Below are 25,618 nucleotides of genomic sequence, written 5' to 3' on the forward strand. Positions count from 1 at the left end.
TATCCTGAAGACTCAGCATGTGATGGTGAGAAAACCTGTTGCACTGCTACAGCAGAGGAGGACAAATGTAGCTTCCATTTACTCTGTGCTTAAAAATGTACATGGAGTGTAAATCCTGCAATGTTTACTTGTCCTTTGCTTGGTCATCATTGTTTTCTTGGAAAGTCCCACCAATTGTATTAACTTAATGGCAGATCTGCTAATGAAGTCAATGGGTTCAGGATTTCACCCTGTGACACTGAAAACTGTTTATTCTGTTGCTATAGGCTGAGGGGTTATAAAAATGTGATTACTTCGTGCTGTCAGTTTGCAAAAGGGCAGTTGTGAGTAAGGAAACCTGAGCTGACAGAATTACCTGCCAAAATAATTAAGTGCATAGCTAAATGGATATAAAACGACCAGACAAGTAAATTGCTTCTGTACAAATAGCCTTTTCTCTTCTTTCTTTCTTTTTTTTTTTTTGAGGCTTGCTGAAGTGTAAAGATTTTTTGTGAAAATAAGGTGAGCAATTAGTATTAATTGATTTGGTTTTTAATATTGGTTGGGATGAACTTACTCAACATTAGCATGGAAATGTATGCAATTTCAGGAGAAATTGATTGCATTTCATTTCTTCCATGTGTAGCTTTCCCTTAAACTGCTAATGAAAGTTCTGTAACTGATGAGCAGAATGTTTCATTAAATGTGTGCTCAGCTTAGGGTAGTTAACTAAGTATCTTTTTGGGATCTCTTTTCCTTGATAGGCCTCTCCTTTGCTGGGTGTACAGTCTTGGATTTGCTTTTTTTCTATGTTTTTAAAAGACGTAAGTGGAGATAGTAAGTCTTTTGTGTCTATTCCTACATACCTCTTCAGAAACGATTTTGCACAGAAAGGTTGGGGTTTTTTTGTGTGTGTTTTGCCTTTGGTAGCAATTACTGCTGCTTGCAGTTGTGGCTTCCAGTTCAGAACAAAGCTGTTTTGTGTGCCTAGCCAGTAATAATTGTTGACAGTTGATAATTTTTTGAGACCTCTCATTGTGGCTGGGATTTGAATTATACCAACTGCTGCTGAACCCAAATTATAGGTTTTTAATTTTAGCTTCAGGGCTCCCACGCTGGAATGTTCTCTTTCCTCTGGTAATAAACAAAAAAAAAACCGTCAGTGCTAAAGGTCTTTTCTAAACCTACCAAGTAAGACACAGAACTGAAGTATTGGAAAGACTGCCTAAATTTCTATTCTTACCCTTGTCTGCTCTCAGACTTTCTTGGTAACACCTAGTTATCACCTCCCATGAGGCAGTTAAACTTGTTCTCTGCATGTTTAAATCTGCAATATATATGTTAGGTGGAATATATTGAGTAAGAGTGGAATTGCTGGGAACTCTGCACGTCTAGTTAGTGATGCAGCTCATGGACCACAAGCCATGTAGAACCTAGCCTGAGCAGCTGGAAACAGAGGGCAGCTGCTGCGCTGGACAAGGGCAGCTCGATGAGGAGCCTCCCCCCGGGCTGGGGTTGCTCCCCATGCCTGCACCAGCAACCAAAAGTTCCTGCTGTAGACAATCTTTCTTGCTTACAGCTTTGAATGAAGTAACTGATGTTACCTGGGCATTTTCCAATTTATTTTCTTGGTTAACTTTTTCATGAGTCGGATGGTATGAAAATGAATATGTCATTAACCAATGTCCAGGAATGCTGTTTGCTCAGAAGTGAGTAGGAGATTAAGTAATGAGTTAATTGTGATTATTCTGCTGGAATTCTCCTAATGTGCATAGACACAAGGAATGTATCCTTTCTGAAAGGGTTGTGTCTGGGGCTCACTTACGTAGGGGTGTGAGAAGGTGTCTGAATTGTGTTTCTCTGAAGAATTATTTTTTGGCAGTTCACATTGTTATCTCTGTTTCCCAAATTAAAACAGTTTAGCTTTCAGCATTGAATTGACCTGAAATTTTTACTTCTGCATGTGGGAATTGTTGGCAAAATATGATTTTAGGGAAGTGTTCTTTTTGCATCACAGGAAGGCTCAAGAAACTTGTGAGACTTGTCACTTGAGTCTGTAAGGAGGTAGCTGCCGAGGCAAGAACATTTAGCGTTGTTAATCGGGTACATATCATCCATATCAGAAATATGTTACGTGCAAAGCTTGTGATGGAGCAAGGGAAGGCCTGGATGGTATTGGCCAGCATTCATCAGTTTAGATGACCAGATCCATGGGTGGAGTTTGTTTGGTTTTTATTTTTTTGGTGCCTTGGGTCAGGAATGAATTAATTTTGATGTTAAAAACTTGGGCATAGGAGCAGTGGGGCCATTCATGGCTTTCCGAGGACAACCACTGAAGCATATGACTTAGTGGTTCACTAATTACATTACTCATTTCAGCTTGCTTGAGCCATCTGTGGTTAACACACTGCTGGCTCTGTACCACGGTGTTAAGGTCTGATGGCTGTAGGTGTTGCTCAAAAGAAAAGCTGGGCTTCATCTCTCTGCCAGACCCCTACAAATGGATGCCTTTCGACAAAGAGGTGTGGGACAAGTCTCCAAATATGAAGTGCTCCAAGTTCCTAGGAACAAGCTGGGTGTGGAAAAAAAAAAAAGCAATGCTTATAAAGTGTTAGGACTTCAAAAACTGGTGGTTTTCTGAGGAAAAACGGTATCTTTTCTGTATCTCTTTGTTGGCAGACAAAACTCTATCTTGTGTGCAAGTGTGCCTAGCCCCTACCAGCTGTGGGAAAGTGGAGGGAGTGAAGGATGGGGAACAAAATGCAGCAGTGAAACACAGGAAAGCTGCTATGGGAACCCTCTGGTATAAAAGACCCTGAGAAAGTGCCATTAGTATCAGCTGTGGGGGGTGTGTGTGGTGTGTGAATTTCTTGGAAATTGTGGATGGATAATCTATAAATGAGGTCTTCTGAAATGACAAAAACCTCCCTTGCTGTACCTTGGTTTCCATCTATGTTAAATTAGAAAACACGCTCTGTTTTTAACAAAGCAGACTTTGTTAGAAAGAAAACCTGTGAGTCTGGTTGCCCTTAAGCCAAGATTAAAATGTACTCATTTGGTATTTGGATGCAGTTATGAAGCCAAATGCTTGACTTAACTGAGGGATCCCACGTGTCATCCCCTTTGCTTACCTTTTCTCCTCATTGTGAGGTGAAATCTGCCCTGATGTCCTCCACTTGTGACCTTATCTGGGAGTGAAAGAGACTGGGGGACAGTGAGGAGGCATATGGAGAATGTAATGAATCTCAACTGTTGGTCCATTCCCACAGATCCTTCTCTGGTGGATCAGTGTGATTGTGGCTTCTGTGAATGGAGTCCTAAAATGCTGGAGGGCTTCCCCTGGCTTTGCACAGGTCTGTGTAGAGCAGGTGTGTCAGGCCAAGGAGCAGGAGAGGCAGCAGCAAAGATGGCTGAACTTTGTGCATAAAACCAAACTTTCATCTTGGTGTGGCTGGAGAAACAAAGCCATAATTTTTCTGCAGAGTATGCAAATAGTCTTTAAATACGGGAAAAGAGGAAGAGAAATTATGCTTCAGGTTGATCCTTGTGCTTGGAAGTGTGGGAGAAGATGTCTATGCCAGGGTCTTGCCTGACCTGTTTGTTCCATCCTGGGGTAGTGGGGGGAAAAACCCAAAGGGTATCTATCAGTAGAGCTCTGTACCAGAAACAGAAAAGACCATTTTTCTAGAACAATTTGAGCTGTGCTCTGTTGGCATACTGTAAGGGGCGTCAGCATTAGTGAACACATGGTTTTGCTGCTGGTAGAGAGCCCTCAGAATCCATGCCTGCTGAAATCCTAACCAAGGTCTGTGTAGGAGGTGGGGGGCACCCTAATGGGAATCATCATGATGTGGAATTTGGAATGGCAGCACATGAAATGCCTCAGGAGATTTGCCTGCTGCAGATGCTCGAAGTCTCAGGAGTCAGTGAACAACTGAGTCTCAGTCTGCTGAGAGGTAATTTATTCTTTCTCTTGATGGGCAGGAGAAGGAAAAGCTCATGCATAGTGCCTTTTGGCAAGTGCAAGAGGGAGTGAGCAGCAGCATAATGTGAGTGTCTTGGGCTGAGGATCCTGCTTGGCGACTTGCACAGCCCAAGGGCCATGGTCCGTGACAGCCAGCAAAAGCAGCAGCTCCGGGGAAGCTCCTAAGGGCTTGGTTTGACGCTGGGGAGTTGTGGCCAGTAATGCGTGGCAGGCCTACCCATGTAATTCCAGGCAAGGTAACAGCACTGGATGAGATGTCCTGACCCTACCAACCAGGCAGATAAAACAGACTGACAGCAAACAGGGTCTGCTGGTGCAGGCAGAGCTGGGTGAGGGGTGGGAGGTCAGAGGGATGCCTGGTCTCTGAGCTATGCAGCCCATAGGCCAAGAGCAGGCTTGTTTATGTCAGCAGAGCCTGACACGTCTTCAGGGGCTTTCACTCATAACTGATAGTAGTAAATGTTGCTCTCTTAGATCTGCTCAAATCCTTGTTGACAGAAGGAATGTGTAGGTTTCTCGCCTCATGCCTCCTCTGCTTCGGCACACTCTGCATGCACATACAGAGGGGGACTCATTTATCTGTTTTTCCTCTGGGTCACTGATAATCTTTAGGTGTTGGGACTGGGAAGCCTCCTGCTGGGTTTCAGTTCCTCTCTCGAATGGGAAAGGCTTGTTTGAAGAGGTATTTCAGCACCCAGCTGCAAACATGAGAGTCTTTTGGTTTTGTTGCTGAGTGACTATCTTCTGAAGACGTCTGTAATATGTGACCCTATTTGTACACATACACGATTTTCATCTGTGAGGATGCTATCTACTGAAGCTGCTGAGACCATGCCCTTTGTTGGAATGTGGGGAAAAAATGATGGACATGGTGAGGATTCAGCATAGTGTCTGTGACAGACAGAAGTCCGTCTTTAGGGCTGGTGGCTGTCCTTTAAAGGATGTATACCTTCTGTCAAGCAGAAGCTGAAAATTGCCTTATTTTTTGTACTTTTGAAGAGTTTCCAAGGAAGCAATAAGATTCATCAAGCATTTTGAAGGTTACCCAAGAGTGTTGTCCTGCCCAAAATCTGCATATAGGTTTTCCAGTACCAGTGTGCTTGCTTAGCTGATCTGCTAATCTAAGCATCTCTCTTCATGTCACTAAGTTATTTTCTTGGTCTCTGCTGTCAGTTGCACCTCAGTGGTTAAACTGCTGTGTTTAGTGAGCTGTGCCAGAAATTGCTTGCAGCTGAATCTGCTGTAAGAGGGCACTGGGTATAGTCTGTAGAAGTTAGTGAGAGAAGACTGGTACCGTCATTGTACATTTATGGTGACTGACAAACATTAGGAGAAGAGTAAGATTGGTAAGGCCAAACTCCATGAAGGAAATAAGCCATCACCAGCAGGTTGAAATGTGAGTATACATGTGTTTCTGAGATGGGGAGAAAATCTATGCTCAATTTGTTTTGTTTGTAGAACTGCTTTGGTCTTTTTGAAAATGAATAATTTATTCACTTACTATTAGCTCTAAGTGTATTGTCAGGTTTTCAGGTGTTAAGACCACCTTTGCTTCTGAAGTGATTATAAAAACATAAGCTCATGGGGAGACAAGAAGTTACAAATGTCTTCACCCAACTTGAGCTGGTAACTCTGTTTTTCTCCTCATTGTGGATAAAAAGAACAAGTTGTTCCAAGGTGATAATTGAGTCTCAAGTTTTACAGAAAATATCCCCCCCCTTTTTGTCATTTCTAATATATCTTTGCACTTAGACTTCACTTCATGTTACCCAAGTATTTATTGACATGGAGTTTTAACCTAAATAATATCAGAGGGAGGTTATTTCACCATGTTTCTGTGTGCCAGTTTCCCACTTCCCTCTACTTTCCTCCTCTGCCATTTGTCACAGACCTGCCAGTATTAAAGCAATGCATGTGTGAAGCTGTAAAAGACCTTCAAACCTTTACCCAGGGGCTCTGCAGTCCTGAGTCCTCCTCCGGCACACATGTTGCTGTGTTATGTGAGGCCTGTTGTCTGTTTTCACCCATGCATGGTAATCATAATCATCTCTTTAATAAATGTGGGTACACAGAAGTGTTTATACCATCAAAGCATCTGATGCAAACATACAATCTTCGCTTGGCACCTCCTTCCTTCCCCTGCGTACTTTAAAGCCTCCTTGAGATGGTGGGAGGAATTGGATGTGAAGCCCTCTCTATGTTTCTAAGAGAGCAGGAACTATACCTTCTCCTTTTATCCCCGTGAAAGACCAGTTTTTCTTCTTTTCTTTGGGATTTCCCTTTCTTGGTGGTGTCACAAGCCACACAAAATAGGAAGATGCCCAAAGTACATAGGAAGGGCAATTGTGTGTGTGTTGTTTTCTTCCTCCCTGCACTTGGCTGTGGCAAGTGGATCATTCTCTGATCCATAGCAGTATCTGGCCACTAAATGCTTGCCTGATGAATCGTAACCAGTGCGAAATTTGAAGATAACTTGTGTTGAGAAACATCACCTGCTTCTCACCCTCCCATCCTGTGGGTTAAGGGTGAGGGATACTTGGAGGTGTCCCCAGAACATGGGTACAGAAACACTCATGCTTGGCTTTGCAAGGCCGTGGGATGCCCCTCCCTGCTGCTTGCCATTTGTGCTGCCTGACCATTAAGAAGAAAGCACTGATACACACAGGATAGGTTTTGTTAAGGGGGCAACTGTTTTTGCTGTGTTTTACTACTATGCCATTTCCAGTCTGGTCTTCACAGGAGCTGCGCTCTTCCCTTTGCATTGTGCCTTGTCTACTAATTGCTCTCTTTACAGGGATTCTTGGTGCATGTTGCCTTCTCTCCAAATCTTTAGATATGTGTTTAAGACTTTTTTCTTCTCTCTTACTAAGTGCTGACAGGTAAATGCTGGTGGAACAGCTTATGTTTTTGAGGCATTAAAGATGACTGCATTTCTGAAGGAATTAACAAGTGATGGGATCTGATCTATCTGAGCATATTTCTTGCATGTGCTATTGCATATTTCAAGACTGGGACAATAATTGTTGTAGGTTTAACTTGGTAGCACATTGAGATGGACAATTTGGCTGAGTCTATAGACTTTAATACTTCAGTGGGACACGCTGTTCCAGCTAATACAAATTCAAAACTAAAGTCATCTTGTGCAGTGCCATAAAGCAAGTCCTAGCTTTGCCTAAGTGGGTTGTACAGTTGATATCGATGGAGTTCCTCCAGCTTGCCAACAAAGCTTAATCTAGCTTTAAATCTTGTCTCTCAAGTTAGACATAGCAGTGTTACTTGTCAGTGGATGCTTTCCTTCAAAATTGTTTTTGTAATGGTTAGTATAAGAAGATAATTTCTACCCTTCCAAGCTCTTGAAGAGATTGGATCAATTTGTCTTTTGTTAGCCTGTGCCAATATTTTCTGTATTTGAAATACCATTTCTCCTAGCTGAGATGAAAATGTTGAATTTCCCATTCTCATTTAACTTAAAATTGTTCTACATTTCAGGGGCTGAAAGTGTGTAGCATTGCTAAAGCAGACTGAGATACCCATAGGCTTTGTTGCAGAGAAAATATTCAAAAGCATAGTCTTTTTGTGTAACCTTTTTTTTCCTTTTTTTTTTTTAACAGAATAAGATAGGACTTGCAGATATCCTCAAGAGGATTTAAACACTGATACCTATCCATCCATCTACACAGTTAAAGCCACAATCATGTCAAAGTGATTGTCATACCCTGGGTTTCTCCCTTCAGATTTTTCAAAGGTTTGTTCTGATGTCTAGGTCTGTTTTAACCTCCTCATCTTGTTATCAGAGTCCCCATGCCACTTTCAACTCTCTTTGTATTTGGCTTGTAATACTTGCTTCCACTCCAAATGCCTAAAGTAAACCTGCTGCTCCTTTTGTCCAAGTAGTCTCTTTAGTTGTTTTCTTTTGGAGGTGAGTGTCTCCTGGCATACTGAGTATTTATTTGTTTTTAAGTGGTGTCAGGCTAGTGACCCGAAGGCTTGGTGTGCTTAAGCAGTTCAAATAAAATAGCCCTTGTCTCATAAATAAAACACTAATAAATAAAATAAAGTCTAACCAGGAGGATGTGAAGATCATAGGATGCTGCTGCCATATGGTTCAATTTCACTCCTTGTGGTACTAGGTAATGTCCCTGACGGGCTATAAGATCAGTATTCTACTGTAGAATAATTAAGAGAATCAGCTGCTTACATTGGGTACTTTTATTATCTGCCACAGTGAGTGAAACTTCTAGTGGTACTTGGAATGTGTTTACTGCTCCAGGTGTCACAGCCAGCCCCAACAAGGGCACAGGAGACTAAAGGCAGCCTCATCTGCAGCTAATGTGGCTTTGCAGGGCTCCGTGGCTGTCGAGAGGGCTTGGTGCAGATGAGAGTCTATGTGCAGTCTCAATAGGGCTGCTTCTACCGAAGGAATGTGTTTTTTATGTGGTTTTTTTTCCCTGCTGTCTTTTGAAAATGCAGCTGGTGATCCCTTCATTTCTGAAAAGCTGATCTTAGAAAGGCGCTGCAGAGCTTTCTTAAAATAGATAATTAAGTATGAATTTAAGCTTGTCTGTGTGAGAAACTAGCCAGCCTAGTTGTAATAGGATTGTTCCGGCTCGTTTTAATTGTGCTGATCTAACCTGTGAGATGCTTTAATACAGGGTAACATTTAGGAACAGACTTCTCTCTGAAAACTGCAGTAGAACCAAGCCATTGTGACTGTTTGAACCCTTCTTTGATGCCTGCTAGAGCTCTGAGACTTGCCAGCAGTTATGAGTGATCCAGGTAGCAAAGAACATTTCTAATGCTTGTTCTTACTAGTCCTTGCTGCTTGTGCTGTGGATCTGAATGTCTTTGCACTGCGAATGACCCACATCAGGGAGTAATGATAATAATATTTCATAAATATTTTAAATCAGGAGTTACTCATGCAAACAGTATTCAATTTAATTTATTTATTTAACTCAGTGTTAAGAAAAGAAATGTTGAACGCTCGGAAGTTTGGGGGAAACCCTGCCTGAAGACTGCTTGTGTGTATTCATCACAGCAGTCTTAAGTAAATGGTATGCAATTGTGTAATGAGTTTATTTTTTTTTCTTCCTAGGACCTTCGTTCAGGACGTTTCCTTTCAGCAAAGAATCAATAGATTTTTTTTAAACATCCCTTATGTAACCTTGAGAGAATATTTTAAGCAACAGTTTGCTTTTTCTCCCTTTTTCTTTATTAACAGTAGCTTGTGGAGAAATAGCAGGACATATTTTTGATGGGTTACTGTCGCTCTGTTTTGTATCTCTCTTGTGAATTTATGGAATTGCTATTCTTCCTCGGATATGGGAATTCCCTTTAGAAAAGATTTAGATGCAGGGGGAATTTGGGCTGTGTTTCATGTCCAGTCTTTGTTGGGCTAGAGTGATGATTATATTTCTATTAAATTCTTGTGCTACGAGCAAGGAGATGAGATGGGTAGTAACCCCTAAGTCTCAAAGCAAGGAGGGCTTGTCGCAACATCTCACTGAACAGAAGAAGCTTTTTGCTCTTCCCTGGGGAAGCAGCCTGGTTCCCTGGCTGACACTGTTGCTTGATGGAGGGGTCCAAAATCTCCTTCTGCAGCTTAAACATGGCTTCTATTGGTATTTTCCCCTTTGGGGTTTAGATCAAGCTTTTCATATAACGGTGTCACAAACTAAGGAGGAAAAAGTATGCAAAAACCTCCAAACACTACCTCTGAACACTTCACTGCAAAAGTATTTGACTTTAATGGCTTGTTTTAAGCCTTGGCTTCTGAGCTCCTTTCAAATAAGATGTATTGCTGAAAACAATTTGCAGTATTTCTTGAGTTGTGCCACTGAGTTTGGTGTGTGTGAGAGAATACCTTTCTTTTCCACAGTGAATGAACTGCTGTCAGGTCAGTTGTCCTTTTTGTGGAAGAAATTTCAAAAGACTAGAAGTATAAATTCTCTATCTTGACTTGAATGGGTAGCACTGCTGAAAACTTAATGGAATGGAATAGCCTGGATGACGATTTCTCTTCTGATGTGAGGAAGTTTTATATTCTTCTTTTCAATTGCCTGATGAGCTTTCTTCTTAACTACCTATGTATCTATCACATTTTTCTTTTTTTCCTTCAGAGCCAGTTCCCTCAGATGCTGGTCCTCTTAGGCAAGTTAGCAACACCAGTGCTGGTAGAGTAAATTGCTTTTAGAGATCCGACTGGGCCAACTGCCGGCATGTTTAATACAGCTCTGTACACTTGGTGTTTGTGTCAATAACCTCAGGCAGTTTGGAATGCTTCAACTATGTAGAAATTACACTGAAATAAAAAGTTTTTATACTCAAAGATAGTTTTCTGCACTAGAGGCAACAGTGACTTCCAATCTCTTTTTTTTTTTTTTCCCCTTGGTGCGTTGGTATGACCTTTGGTTGCCTCCTGCCTCACCATGAGCAGCTTTTGGCTTTGCTGCAGGTTGCTGTGAGAATGGGCAGTGGAGCATGCTGACTGTGTGAAAGCCATCTAAGGTAGCCCTGGGCACCTCTGTGACAGGTGGCATGGACTGAACCGGCCATAGCATTGCTGCTGCTCCCAGCCACCTCCTTGGGTGCCCTGGCAGGAAGGGTGGCAGGCAACACTCCCATGGGGAGCAAGGAGCAGTCCCAGAATGCCTCATGGGTGCTCCTGGAGAGAGATGGTACTTGGCCTGGTGAGGGGAGAAGGGCCAGTCTTTGCATTTATGAGGTTACCTCCTTCTTTCTGTTCACTTGCACACACTGATTTTTTTTCAAGGGAGTAATGACGACAGGGTAGAAGCAGATTGTACTCTGGAACAGTGTTTATATCACTTTGCAACAGCATTTATTTCCTGTGGGCAAAACCAAGTAGCAAACCTTTTGGATTGCAAAGAAACGTTAATTACTGTAGCATGTTCTTCTCTTTGACTTGACTCTTGTCATTTTAAGAGCCTAGGTATGGCTTTTTCCATAGCTTAGATTTGTTTTTGTGTGAAGTCGGAGTTATGTAATGAAAACGAATTTGTTTTCCATCAAAATGTTTTCCCTTAAATAAGTAGTGTCTGTAGCTGTGTAAAAAACAAGTAGTGTCTTTTGAAGTTCTCTCTTTTCTTTGATACTTATTTAATATGCTGCACATAATCGGCAATTTCCAATATTATTCTTTGTAATTGTTTTATGGTCATTGTCTGCTCTGGTTTAGAAAGGCTCATTAGAAAGAAAAGAACTTCATCCTCAGCTGAAGATTAATATTTATGATGTGTTATGTGCACTTGCTTTGGTGAGGGTAGTTTGCAGAAGATGTTTTTGCTGTTTCAGGTCCTGCTGCTGACAAAAGTGGCATTGACAAGGAAATTACTTTTTTTTCCTGTCTACTGTGCTTGAGCAGTTTGTGCTGCTTAGAAATGGTGGACTGTCTCAACTTTTGGCTTTCTGAGTTGGAAGGCGGACGGCTTTGCTGCAGCCCCCTTCCCTCTGGAGGACCTGACTCAAAGCTCATAGCAGAAATTACAATGACAGCGCTATCGTTGCATTCAGACCAAACAGGGAGCTTGTTGGGTTTCTGAGCAAATGGGAGCCCATGTGGTTGGGATTATGTAGTATTAAATGAAACAAAAAATGTGCAAATAAAATCTGGGTGCTCTGTGTGTTACTTACTGCTTGTACATCTCAAAGATTTATGCTGTGCCGTGGCAGGTCTGAGGACTGTATGGCATAGAATCATAGAATGGTAGGGGTTGGAAGGGACCTGTAGAGATCTTCCAGTTCAACCCCCCTGCAGAAGCAGGTTCACCTAGATCAGGTTGCATAGGAACATGTCCAGGTGGGTCTTAAAGACCTCCAAGGAAGGAGACTCCACACCCTCCCTGGGCAGCCTGTGCCAGGGCTCCCTCACCTGAACAGTGAAATAGTTTTTTCTTATATTTAAATAAAACTTTTTTTGTGTTCCAGCTTCATCCCATTACGCCTTGTCCTGTTGCTAGATACCATAGGAAAAAGGGATGTCCAGGTGTGGCTGTTATTAGGATGTTAGATTTGTAGACTGGAAATGGAAAGTGAGAATGTACAAGAATGGCACCTGATTTAAAGTACGCTTCAAAAACCAATATTTTGCAGAAAGAGCTATGTTGGCAAGGGGGTATGGAATCATCTTTCTTCCTTGCCTGCCTCTTGGCAGGGGAATACCTTGAGCAGGCAAATGGTCCAGTAAGCAGGCTGGTTTAGTGTCCTTGGCTGAGGAAGAGGCTAAGGAAGAAACTAGGACAGGCCTTACAGGAGGAATTCTTGGGAGACGTGCACAGGCCTTGATGCTCTGGGGATCTGCCTTTGTGGCTAAGGGGCAGGGACAGCACTTGCTTATGGCGACTGGAGACAAAGGCTGTAGATCTGTGTTTGTATAATGTGGGCACCTGAGATGTGGCTGCAACTCTTGAGGTCTGCAAGATATCTACAAATAATAATAGAGCTGCCCTGAGAGGGGTTTTTGCTTTCCTCACTGTTGCAGTGATGTTTATACACAATATGCTTTTTGAGGGACATCCCTGTTGTTTGCTGTTCACACTCATCTCAGCCTCTTATTTTGCAGTGTCTTGATGCTGGCATGGATTGGAACTGCCTCTTGTATAAAATGATGCAGTTCAACTGAAAACCATAAGCTTCGTTCAGCTCCACTGGGGTCATCAAGCTCTCTGGAGCCACGTCATATTGGAGATAGAGAGATAAGCTCCTTTGGATATGACACTGAAATACCACTGCAGTCCTGCTGAGATTTGGGCATCTGCTTAACTCTTAGGCTCATGATGTGTCAATATAAGCCATGCATGATTATGTAAAGCCAGGCACACGCCTTGGCCTCTGCAGGACTTATACCATCAAATGCAATGTGGAATAGCCTCTCTCTAATGGATATGTTGCAAGAAACAAACCAGGGTTTTAAAAATTACTATTCCACAACAGTTGCATTTCTTTTGTCACTCAATTGCATACATTTGCATTACACATACAGTTACATTTGCACTGAGGTGATTTGGAAGCACTAGCCTCTGAATGGTGTTCATAGAATCAGAGGATGGTAGGGGTTAGAAGTGACCTTTAGAAGTGATCTAGTCCACCCCCCCTGCCAAGGGAGGTCCATCTAGATTAGATCACACAGGAATGCATCCAGGTGGGTTTTGAAGACCTCCAGAGAAGGAGACTTCACACCCTCCCTGGGCAGCCTGTGCCAGGGCTCCCTCATCCTCACAGGGAAACAGTTTTTCCTTATATTTGAATTAAACATTTTGTATTCCAGCTTCTTTCCATTACCCCTTGTCCTGTCACTGGATACAACAGAAAAAAAGAGATGCCCCAACCTCCTGACATCCATCATTTAGATATTTGTAAATATTAATGAGATTCACCCACCCTCCCCCCACCCCCACAGTCTCCTCTTATCTAGACTAAAAAGATAAAAGACTGTTGATTAAGCAGTTACCCATCAGGAATTGACCTGGGGGCTTACAGAACTAAAAAGCCATGAATTATGACAGCCTTCAAGACCTTGGTCTTTAATTGAGGTTTTGCATCCTTTGTGCATCAGCGGCAGAAGGGGACTTACCAGTTGGTTGAATTCACAAAGACAGCCTGTTCACCTAGATGGGTGCACAGGGAAGAGAGACCAGACAGAGCAGTTCTTCTTGTTCCTGCTATCCACATTCTCAATCTTTTCAGAGCCTGCATTTTCAACAGCAAACATGCCTGTGCTGTTAACTTGGCTCAGTGGCATTTGTCTTGCCAAGTGAAGAACTCATCCCGAATGGATCCTGTGGGATCCATGGAGCCTCCCATTTTCCTCTGTAAGGAGAAGTTGTGCAGACTTCTAACTCAGGCATCAGCTTGGCCCCTGCTGACTTCAACAAGGCATGAGGGTGCTTGGAGAGGGGGAAAATCTAGCTCTAAAACTTTCCTGTAGTTTATGCATCGTTATTTTTTGCTGTACAGAATCAGAAAGGTCATTTATAGTAACCTTTTCTTCTTTGCTTAATTTCAACATGGCTGTTGTGTTTCTGGAATACTCTGGCTGCCTAGCTGAGTATGCTAATGTCTAAAGACAAGTCTGTATATCTTTGAGTAACTGGATACAGACCATCTTCCTACCATCATCTCAGCCTAAATAGCCATTTGCAGCTGGGCAAACCAGTAGCCAAATATAAGGGAAAAAGATACTTTTATTGTCGTAGTGGATTTGAATACTAGCTGCGTCGGTGAGCTATCGGCGATTGCAGGAAGTTGCCTTTGAAACTGTCATCATCATCTCCATCACTCATGCAGATGCTCCTTTGCCATTGGAACAAGACGCAAAAAAACCTTTTCAGAATGTTCCCTTTCTGAATTAAATGAGAAAATGTTTGTGGTTGTAGTATGTGTTACAGTATTTACAGCAGAGCTCTGCTGTAAATACAAGACTGAATTCAATAGTGGTGTTGATCTGCAGCTTGCTCAGTCCACCTCCCTCCCTGACTTTCAGCCCCTCAAGTGAATTACGCCTTGTGTTCACTGCAGAGCCATCTGTTTCCTTGTATGTTCTCTTTTGCTGCAGCCTGATTTGAATGGAAAGGTGAGTCTAAATACATATGATGAGAAGTGGCTCTTTTGTGCTTCAGACAGCTTGTCTTCCAGCAGAGGAGCCAAGTGATAAAAGAAACACTGGGTTTGTAGGTGTTCTGCGAATGTGCTCCCAATGCAATGGTCCAGGGGGTTATTTGGAGCACAACTGAGGAGCATCTGAGTTTTGGGATTAATTTGGCACCTGAAAGGTAAAGGTCTCTTGTGACTGGGCCTGAGCAGCCTTTTGAAGATGCTGAAAGCTGTATTATAACCTAAAGCTGCCAGGTAGCCCCATCCCCCCATGTCCTCCTGATTTATGCAGAGAACTGTTGCTGCTATCTAGGTTTTTTTGTGCTATCTCCTGTTACACTGTAAATGGTAATTTAATTTCCACATTTAGAGACCTTAATTAATTATGAATGAAATAATTTGTATGAATTTTAGAACTGAAAGCTGATGGATTAATGGCTCTCTGGAAGCACAGGGCTGCTTTACCAGAAGGGATTCAGCACAGGAGTGACTGTGCTAGCTCTGCCCTGTTCTGACCCAGGTGCAACCCTTTGGCATGGGATGGAAGGCGAAGGAATGAGGGTTTCCATCCTCTAGCATCCTGGGGAGGCTGGCACAAGAGAGGGGACAAGGAGAATGCTAGTGACTGTGTGGTGAGGTGTTCAGGGAGCCAGTCTGCTTGAAAGCACTCTTAGTAGGATTAATTTTCACCAAGGGTACACTTCTACCAGCACAGCCAGAGTTCCAAGGCCTTGGAGGCATCCAGGGCTGGAGAAGCAGAGTCTGTTATGCAGGGTGCAACAGCTTGGGCTTTGACTGAGACACTTGGCGTGGCGTGCAGCCCTGACTGTGTTGGCATCATGGAAGAGGTTTTGTGCACACCATTTTCCACTCCCTTGAGGATGATCGTGTCTGCCTGTTCTGCTTCCCCAAGCTCCCTGGCAGACTCAATCGCCATGTCAAGTAAGTTCAAGGTCCCCTTGATGGCTGATTTTAATAGTTCTGATGAAGCAGGAATTTGGTTCAAAATGCACATTGTCATATTTTATGCATGGTTGGATTTGCTTCCTGTCCAATGGAGTAGAACACTGTGCAGATCAGCTCTGCATGTCTCTCTTTGTGCCTTTTTATTTTCCTTTATTCTTCTTTCTTTAGGGATCACGGAGTTCATGGAAGCTTTTAAGCTTGGTCCTCAGGTCTCTCTACAGGCAAAACTTCCAATGATTTCAGCAGTCACCTCTGCTTTTGGCAGGAAACTGGTTGCTTGATGCCTGCAGACATCAATCATTTAAGGACTGCAACATTTATCGGGTGCTACTGGAATAGCTCTCTTCCTTCAAGTGTTTTGCATTTTGGAGCTCTTTACAATTCCCTTTTTCTTTCGTTATCATTCTGCAGAGGCTAGTGGGCCTAAAATTACATCTGCTGCGTCAGTCTCCTGGCTCTGGAGCAGCAGCGCCTGTTTGCCTGCCTGTGTGTGCGTGCATATTGCACTGTCCTCCTGCTCTCTCCGCCTGATCCTTTTTTTTATTCTTGGGGACAGGCAGGGTACAGAGCTGAGTCCAGTTTTAGATTCCAGGCACTTCTAGGACTGAAAGGGGTTTGTTTTCTTTTCCTAGAAGCTTTGTTTGCAAAAGAGAACAGTGAGCAGTCCAGCTTCTAGCAGTTTTATTTGGCGAAGTTTCCTACTTTGGGTTGTCTTTAGCTCTTCCTCTGCAGAATCGGTGGAAATGTTATTGTTTAATCCCAGCAGCTTTCCCAAAGTCACTGAGTTTGTGTTTCTGGCTCATCACCCTCCCATGTGCTGTGAGTATTTATCTCCAGTTAGCAGTCCCGCTGGATGATGCCTTGGCTTCCATGCAGGTCGGGTGTTGCGCAAGCTCTGTCTGTCTGGAGGGCAGATTGCCATCAACAGGCTTCAGTATTTTTTTTAATGAAACAATGCTTGATGTCCAGGGGTCAGCTGGAGGTGATGGTATCGTGTTCCTTGGAGTGACTGACAAGGCAGTGAAAAAGCTTTATGCTGCATAACTTGTTTGAGTGTATCGCCAAGCGTGATAAACAGCTCCCTTGGACCCTGCAGGCAGCGTGCAGGGAAGCTGGGTTAAGGTTTTAAGTCGTTTATAACCAACTATCAGAAAAACAGTCTAAACAGAAATGGTCAAATTACTTGTGAAGTCCCTGGTTTTGTATGACTTCTTCATACTTAATCATTTCTTTTCCAAGCTCATAATCCCATAGCATTTCTTTCACGAGGTATTAAAACAGAGTCTATGTGAAACAAATGCTGTTTGCAGAGCGCATAGGTGAAGGTGGTGACATAGGTCGATGTACTACACATCCTTGCCTTTAGGCTTCAAATGGTGCTCAAGAAGGTGAAAATTCCATCTGTGGTGAAGATGGGGCTAAATTATGGGACTTCTTCATTGGTCTCCCCGTTGCCCTGGCCCACCCCACAGAAGCAGGGAAGACTCACTGGTGGGGAGCGCTATTTCTGTCCCATTGCCCTTCTATGAGTCTGGCCAGAGCCCCACTGGACAATAGCGACCAGCTGCATTGGGTGAGTGCTCTGCCCAGGATCCCTCCCCATTTTACTCTGTTGACCTCTTGATCCTCATACCTTTCCAGTTTTTTGCACATGTTGTCCCTGGGAATCATCTAGCTGCCCAAATCTTTCTCTCTCTCTTTACAAAATATAGCTGACATTGTTCTTTAGTCCATCTCTGTTACTCCTAAACCATTGGTATTGTAGCCCAAGCTGCTTCTAGTGAAAATATGATTCCTGATGGTAAAAGAGGCACAAACTGGAAGCCTTTATGTTTTTGCATGTATTTACCCCAGTACTACTTGTGCTATGCTATTGTTAAAGTTTTCTTGAAGGTTTAAAGGAAAAAAAAAACCCCGTGTTTTCATAAATGTGTTGAACTGACACAGTCTGAGGAGGGACCTCATTAATGCTTACGAGTATTTGAAAAGTGTATGTCAAGAGGATGGGGCAACACTTTTTTCTGTAGTGTTTAGTGATAGGACTAGGGGTAATGGAAAGAAGCTGGAACACAAAAGGTTTCACTTAAGGAAAAAACTTCTTTCCTCTGAGGGTGAGGGAGCCCTGGCACAGGCTGCCCATAGAGGATGCGGAGTCTCCTTCTCTGGAGGTTTCCACCTGGGATGCATTCCTGTGTGACCTGAGTGAGATGGACCTGCTTTAGCTGGGGGGAAGTTGGACTAGACAATCATCAGAGGTCCTCTCCAACGCTCTTTCTTGTCTGTGAAATGAGAAAACAAGACATGTTCAGCTACTTCAGTATACACTCTGGCATATAGCCACAGCCTCTCTTACTGAATTGCCCAGCTGCTTTGTGAACCTGATCATAAAGGTCTGATTTACACTAGTTACACTAGTAACTATAGTTACTATTGTAACCTACACTAGGAAGATATTGGTTTTTTGTTTTTTCTTTTTTAAAAAAGGGCAGAAAAAGCAGAACTTCATAGCTTTCTTGGCTGTATGTTACTCCTGAATCATGCAACTTTTCCAGTTCCTTCTTGACAGTTAATGTGGTTGCTTAGTCTTGCTTTTATTTAAACCTGTAGCATTGAAACCACTGGTTTCTACAGGACAAAAATCAAATTACTATAGCTAATAATAACATACCATTGTGGCTGTTAATGAGATGGTGATACATGAGTAAAATACCAAGATGAGGAGGATCTATTTCTCTGAGATGATGTAACACTTTAAGTGTTGCTCCTCTTTTTCAGGATGTTGTGTTTGTTTTTCAAAAAAGGAAGAGAAGGGAGGAAAAAGAGCAGTAGAGAGGGTGAGACTCACTGTGCTATCCATGTCCCGCCCAACCTAGTTTGCCAGAAGGATAAAAGTCCTAGAGTTACGAGCTCCCTCCCTTCAAATCCTGAGGCGTGTGGCAGCCCCATGGGCATGAGAGCTCCAGCCTGTTGTAGGGAGCAGTAGAAACAGTGCCAGCGTCTCTGCTGCTGAGAGAACTGGGAAGGGATGGCTGCGAGGAGCACAGGCTGGACCAGTTCTACTCTCTGCTTGATTAATTCTACTTGATTATTTCTAATCATCAGTCTATGGAAAATCCCTGCACTCCTGGCTGGGATACTAATTATATCCCCATAAGTTTTGAAAGAACAGCATGTTTTTTTCCTAGTGAAACCCTGTGTGTGTTTCTGAAGGCTGTTCCTGTTCGGCGCAGTCCGTTGAGTGCCTGTAAGCGCTGATCTGGCGGATGTTTCATGTCACCCGTGGGCTCTGTTTGAGCTGTGCATGTTTGGGCTCAGCACCCCTGTGGGGCTGGTGGGTGGGCACGATGGGGTGTCTGTTCTCAGCCATGCTGGGTTGCAGCCTTTGCATCTCCCAGACGTGGGTGTGACTCCCCAGTGAGGTGAGCATAGAGATTTAACTCCTCATCTCTGTCTTCTTGTGCTGGCAGTTGCATGGGAGTTTTTTCAGAAGCAGGAGGTGGTGAATATTGCAGGTCAGGAGGTGTGTGAGCTGTGCAAAGCTTCTTAAAGGAGTTTTCATATGTGGCAAAGTATCAGGAAACATTATTACGCTTTTGATAGAGCTGTGGATTAGTCTGCCTTGCTTGTTACGCTCACACCTCCACCTCAAATCTGTCTGAAATAGTTTCAATACTCATTCTATTGACTTTTGGCCACTTCTAAACTAGTTTTAAAAAGTATCTGGAGCAAAAATGGGTCGCTTAGCAACCTGTTCCTGATGAGGTCTACTGGAGAATGGGTCAGTGATTAACAATTATGTACAATCGAGGTTAAAAATGCAGGGCAGCCTGCAACATTACTGCTCTGATGGCTAGAATACTTCTGTTACCATGCTGGGATTTATGGTGGTGGTAAGTAAATTTATATGAGTTGTAGTTATGACCTCATGAACACGATGATTCAAGACTTTGGTGTTATGAAATTGGTGTGAAGCCTCTTTTCTTTGCTGATATACTAGAAAGAAAGCATTAAATATCCATGGTATGAGTACAGAAGCATCATCTCTGCTTGACATATATTTTTTTCTCCCCAAGGCTCTGGGCCTTTCTCTGACACATCTGACTTCCCAGACAAACAGATCTACATGGGAGAATGGAAAACTCAGAGTCTATAGAGCAGAAATGCAAAGAAAAGGTGGGTTTCTGGTTTTGGTCACTTATCTGAATGTTAATGCACTGTTCCTCCAAGCAAGGAAACAGCAAATGCCACATCAGTTTGATGAATATATCTTTCTGAGCCTTATTTGGGCAACACAATTTTTTTCCCAAGTCCTTGGTGGTGCTTTGGTTTCTGGATCCTTGGCAGCTTTTTCTCCTTTCATGGAGTAGGAAAGGAAGTAGCTCGTTTCTGATTTCATTTACCTCAATAAATATCCCAGTACTTATCATTTCTGCAGGAACATACAGTGAGGATATCAATCATTAAAACAGCACTCCCATCTCTTAGATGTTTTTATGACTCTGGCAGTAAAATCAAGGTTGTTTTGCCAAGCCATTTACTTTCATTGTCTAATCAATTTCTAAAGGTTCTTGCCTATTTGCTTCTTTGTTTAATTCACCCTTCTTTTCAGGCTTACCCCCTCCCAGTCCTCATCCCAAACTTGAGAAATAAGGATCAGCTGACAGTGCCTCTTCAGCAGTCACGGGAAGTGCTGAATTCCAGGAGCCCTGACTGGTGGTGATTTATATTCCTAAGGGCTAATCTTCCATCACTGTCCAAAGCTGACAATGTCACAGGCGAGTGGGCAGCATTTTTCATTCACTCCCTTGACCTTTTTTTGTTTTTCCTGCTTCCACTGAATAGACTTATTCTGTGCCAACTTAACAAATATTTATTTTAAAAAGATCTCTTTCAGGCTAAAATTGCTCATCATGTTACTCACCGGCTACCACTGGTGAAGGAGTAAAGTCATCTTAATGTCCCTTTCCATACGAGTAAGAAGATGTCTTAATGAATGCTCTCCTTTTAGCAGTTTTGGTCCTTAAACATACTTTATTACTGTTGACTCTTTATGGTTTCTGTCTGCCAAAGTGAGGTTAAGTGGTAAAATCCATACTTGAGGCTTTGCAGATGCTTTTAGGTGTCATTAAAGGTCATTAATATGCAGAGCAACCCCATATGACAGAGGCTGCTGGGATAGGAAGTGAGATCCATCATCTGTTGTTAGAACTGCAGGATAACTTTAGGTCAGGAGAGATTGGTTACTGAGGCTGGATTTGGGCAAGAATTCTTAAATAGTAAGCTGAAAGAGTATGGGTGTGAGGTGGGGATGGAAGAAGGCAAACCTGAGCAGGTCTGGGGTTCCTCCCATCCTCATATTGCAGTGTTGGTTTGGATTGTCTTTTGAATCCCATGGTGCTTGCAGTCACTTCATTTACTAACTACAGAAAGACTATGCCCAAACTTGATAGTTTGGACTACATTTGTATAAATTGAATTAATAGCCAATTTTAGGCTATCTACTGCCTGCTTCTAAAGGTCAAATATTTTTTTCCCTTTTCCTGGCTTCTTGATTAGGATTTTAACTTCTGCCTTCCAAGGTTTTTTCTGGTTTGGCTTCTTTGCCACCAGAGACTGATTTCTATACCCACTTACCCTGAGGCAGGTGATTGCATGGGGAGTGCTTGTGCCTGTTGGTGACTGTCCAGATTTGCTGTGGCAGTGTTGCCAGATATCACTGCTCATTGCCCCATGCCCGTGCATGGCAGCCAGTTGGGTGCTCAGCCTCCTAGGGGATGAGATGGGAGATAGGAGTTTTAACCCAACAAGCTGCTGCTTTATTGGAAGACACTGGATGCTGCCCCTGCTCTCTGCTGTGTTTCCTGCTTGCTTTCAGTGGTACATCATAGTTTATTAAGACTTTCCATCTTCTGCAGTACAGGCCTAGTTTTTGTTGGGCAAGCACTTTGTTGTTTGCAGCAGGAGCTGTCTTGGGGCTGCTTGTGATGAAATGTCTGATCCTGTGGCTATAAAGATGCTTGCTGGGTAGCCTATGTGAGGTTTCTGCCTTTCTTCCCTTGCCTTGAAAGGCCTGGAATATCAGGGCTGGGGATAGCAGGAAGCAGGAGCATTTCCTGCAGACGTTCATGGCTCAGCAAGGAATAGAATAGAATAGTTTCAGCTGGAAGAGACCTTTAAGATCATCAGATCAACTCGTCCAGCCTTTGTCCCAGCCCTATCAATCATTAGAACGTTTCCCTAAGTGCAACATCCACGTGTCTCTTAAACACTTCCAGGGATGGTGACTCCACCACACCCTGAGCAGCCCCTTCCAATGTCTGACAACCCTTTCAGTAAAGACGTTTCCTTCTGCTGTCCAGCCTGAACCTCTGTTGGTGCAACTTGAAACCATTTCCTCTTGTTCTGTTACTTGTTACTAGGGAGAACAGACCAACCCCCATCTCGCTACAACTTCCTTTCAGGTAGTTAGGGAAGGGAGGCTGACTGAACAACAAATTATGTCTCGTCTTTAGCTACTTAAGAGTTTCTCCACCTTGGAATGTTCAAAAGATTGTTCTGTATGCTGGTTTCTGATACAAAACAAGCTGGAAATGTTAGTGGTTATGTTAATGTTGCTTCTGGCCCTTACGGCTTTCACTTTTGAAAAATAGAAATGGCGTTAATGTGCTTGGCCTGGAAGCTTTAATTTGATATGAATACTGTCAGCCATATTAAAAAGATGATAAATTGCACTGTTAAAAATGTGTGTTTGTTTCTAGTAGCAGCACTAGGGTAGAGCCACAAATAGCATAAAAGCAGAATCCTGGAAAATGCAGGTGTTTTGCCCCTCCTGGCTCTTGCCATGCTGTGCTGCACTGCTGTTTGCAGGTTCTGTCCCAGAGTTGCTTTTTGCCAGTGATGAAGCCAGCTCCCTGTGGCAGTGGGGTATCCATGTTATCCCATGTGGCCTTTCCTCAGGCTCCCTGCTGTCCGCTGGGTGGTGGGAGGGTTCCCAGGCATCCTCAGCACAGGACCCCCCTCTAGCACTGTCATGTTGGGTTTAACTGTGCACTGGCAGTGGCAAAAGCAGGGCTGCTTCCCGGCTACAGGCTGTTCCCCTGAAGTCTTGCTTTTTGGAGTGTTTTTGCCTGTTGTTGGTTGCTTTATATGCTCATTAAAAGCAGTAGGAATTCATGGGTAAAAGGCAAGATAGAAAATGTAACCCAGAGTAAACTCTAATAGATCTGTAGATGAAAACCAACTTGACATATTTCTGTATTTGAGATTTATAATCTAATCATTCCTTCACTTGCACAGCAGGGACTGAGACAGCATGTAGTTATTTACATATAGGGAACATTAAACAGCCACTTCTTTAAACCATATGTGAACATAAAATCCAACAACCACTGCTGAGTAATGGGTATCCGTGAAAGATAAGAATAAAAATAAAGCAGAAGCAAACATAATGAAAAGATATTATTGCAAGAAGTAGCTGTGACAGTGGTGTATTATATCCCTGAAATTGAAAATGTGACCCTGTAAATCTGTATCTTCCTGCCTCTTGAATTAACACTGAATACACTGAACATGTGCAGATGGTCTTCGTATTCCTCTCTGGTTGTAGTTAGCTGGTGATGCCTTACCACTTTGCATAAAGGATGGCATGCCGTGCCACATCAGTCCACACTGCTTTGGATTTGTTGTCATTGCTCTTTCAGGGCAGTTGGGATTCCTCAGAAACCTGGAACCTTCTTTTAATTAACCATCAGCTAACTTTGGGGCTAGCTTGGTTGCTCAGTGTACTAACCTGCCAGCCAGTGGAATGTCTGCCTGTCCTTCAAGATGTGGTGCCAGGTAGCTGGCTCTCAAAATGGCTCCAGTCCTGCAGGGATTAGGATTAATTTGTCCAAGTGCCGAGACACACTTCTGTGACTGTATTGCCTGAACTGTGATGCTGCCCACAGTGCTGGCATGGGCACCTTGGCTTTGCCATAGTCACTGTGGATAGTCGACAACTCCTGTGGCTATTGCCAGGCTGCTGCAATATAAAGCTTTATGTTTCAGATGGTTTAGTTTTGAGATTGGCAAAGGGATTAGGGGCTGTTAGTGTCTTTTCCTTCATCTTTATGGACAAAAATGTATGGAGAAATCTCTGCTCTCTCTGTATTGTGTAAAGTAAATACCTGTAGAGACTTTCCCTAAAATACTACGTTTTTATGTATTCTTTCCATCACTTACTTGGTTACACACTGCCTACTCTCTTCTTTTCCATCTCTAATGCTAATTATGAACAGAAACTTGAAAATAATTCCCTAATAAAGGAGAGGCATCCCCAAATGGATGCAACTGCATCCTGCAGAAGCCATGCTTAACCTATAGGTTTGATTTGATGATCAGGCCCCGATGCTGGGGTCTTGGCATGCAGGTTAGATGTAGAGAGCTGTTAGTTGTGAGAAATGTATTTCCTCCTGATAAATGCTCATCCGAATCTCATCATTATTGGAGTCTTCAGTGGTACTAGTGATGGTGAGCCTGAAAAGAGTAACTTTTGTTATTTTTTAGGATAAAAAGAAAAGCTAATTTCTGTGCTACAGAAGGATAAGACAATGAATTTCTATCATAGAACTAAACTACTGTTTCCTACTACTAAACCAGCATTTTAACAAAATGCTGTCACTGCATCTCTCTCTTAACCCTCTGCATTTCTCTATCCTGAAGGGAGGGTGATGAAAAATGTGGATGGCACGAGGCCTAAGAATTTTTTTTTCTTAAATCCCCACTATTTTTAGGTGGAACTTTAGCAATCTCAACTGTATTTTAATTTGGTTTGTGAAAGTATAATTACCACGAACAAGGTAAAAAACTAATTTGAACACAGCAAGTGTAGTAGAGAATCCAATTTTCAGAAATCAGTGGAAATGTAATTGGAGTCATTAAGTGCTGACTTCAGTAATTAAGAGTTGGTTTGTGACGTTTCAGACTTGCATTGCTAATCGTCCATGGAGGAGGTAGAAAAATATTTTGTTTGTTGTAAAAATGGTTGCTCCCCAGGCCTGAGTAGCTGATAGCATGCATGTTGTCTGGCAGCTCAGGCAAACCTACAACATTTGAGGTTTTATCACTCGGATCTCAAGCTCTTCATCCCTCCCTCCCTGCCTGCTGCTGCCATTAGTGCAGGATATGTGGGAGCGTGTTTTGAGGCTGTCATGTGCCAGGACCCATTCTTCCTGCTGTGTGGGATGCTGGTGCTGCCTCTTCTACTGCTGGGCAACCCCTCATGCTGGGGCATGGAGGAACTCCTAGGGGCTGGACTGCATGCCGAGGCATTCTTGGGATGGAAAAACCTGTCTGTGGCTGGGCAGGCATGGACTTCAGCTGTTATGTGTCTGGCCTCAGTTGGGGAGAGCACTTGAGCTGCCCTTGGGTCTTCTCTGGTCGAGAAGAGCCCCTGGTACAGGAACTGGACCAGTGCAAGAGCTGCACTGTCTCAAAATGGGGCCTGGCTACACTCAGACAAGATTTTGGTAGCATGGCGAATGGCTAGCAAGAGACTTCACTTCATTGACAGATGATGCCATGCAGTGTTGTGTCATAGAATACGGAGCTAAAGTGAGTCCTTCATGATAATATTCAGGAGAAGGATTTTTCTAAGCCAGAGGTGGCTGCCCAGCTCCTTCACCTATTCTGCATTCAAACTTTGATCTTGGATTGCAGGTTCATCTTGGTAAAATAACCGTATCTCTCTGCAAATTTAAAAGCTGTTAAAGTTGCATATAAAAGAAATCAGTGGTAGAAGTGCATCCTCGTCACTTCTTGTTTGCACAATTATCTCCAAGAAGTAGGAATGTTATTCATTTTTAACTCGTGCAGTTCCACAAGGATAGTTAGCACCTTTTTTTGTGATAATGTAGAAACCATTACAAAAATCTGACATGCTGATAGTTACCATATAAAACAAGCCTTATATTTACTTTCGTGTTAAAAATGCGAGTTTTGCAGAGCAATGGCATTTATAAGGCGTTTTTTCTCTCATTTTGTTGTTTTCCAAAACCCCAGACAAAGCTGTTGTTTGGGCCTCCAGCATAGAAGCTGATG

The 25,618-nt window shown here is 43.0% G+C and overlaps 1 protein-coding gene across 9 annotated transcripts in view; it reads left to right on the plus strand.

Moving 5' to 3' along the window:
• The window catches only part of TIAM1 (TIAM Rac1 associated GEF 1), a 201,480-nt gene that overhangs the window by 20,908 nt on the left and 154,954 nt on the right, over positions 1–25,618 (plus strand). For 2 of the 9 annotated variants that reach the window (XM_062002054.1, XM_062002020.1), the window contains exon 2: positions 19,615–19,714. The exons of the other annotated variants lie outside the window; for them this stretch is intronic. Coding sequence is in view for 1 of the 2 variants with exons in the window: in XM_062002020.1 (XP_061858004.1) it covers positions 19,702–19,714 (13 nt within the window). In the remaining variant the exon portion in view is untranslated. The remainder of the gene's footprint in view (positions 1–19,614; positions 19,715–25,618) is intronic. 9 annotated transcript variants of the gene reach the window in all.

The sequence above is a fragment of the Colius striatus genome, chromosome 1, assembly GCF_028858725.1.
Source record: "Colius striatus isolate bColStr4 chromosome 1, bColStr4.1.hap1, whole genome shotgun sequence".
Classification (NCBI taxonomy): Eukaryota; Metazoa; Chordata; class Aves; order Coliiformes; family Coliidae; genus Colius; species Colius striatus.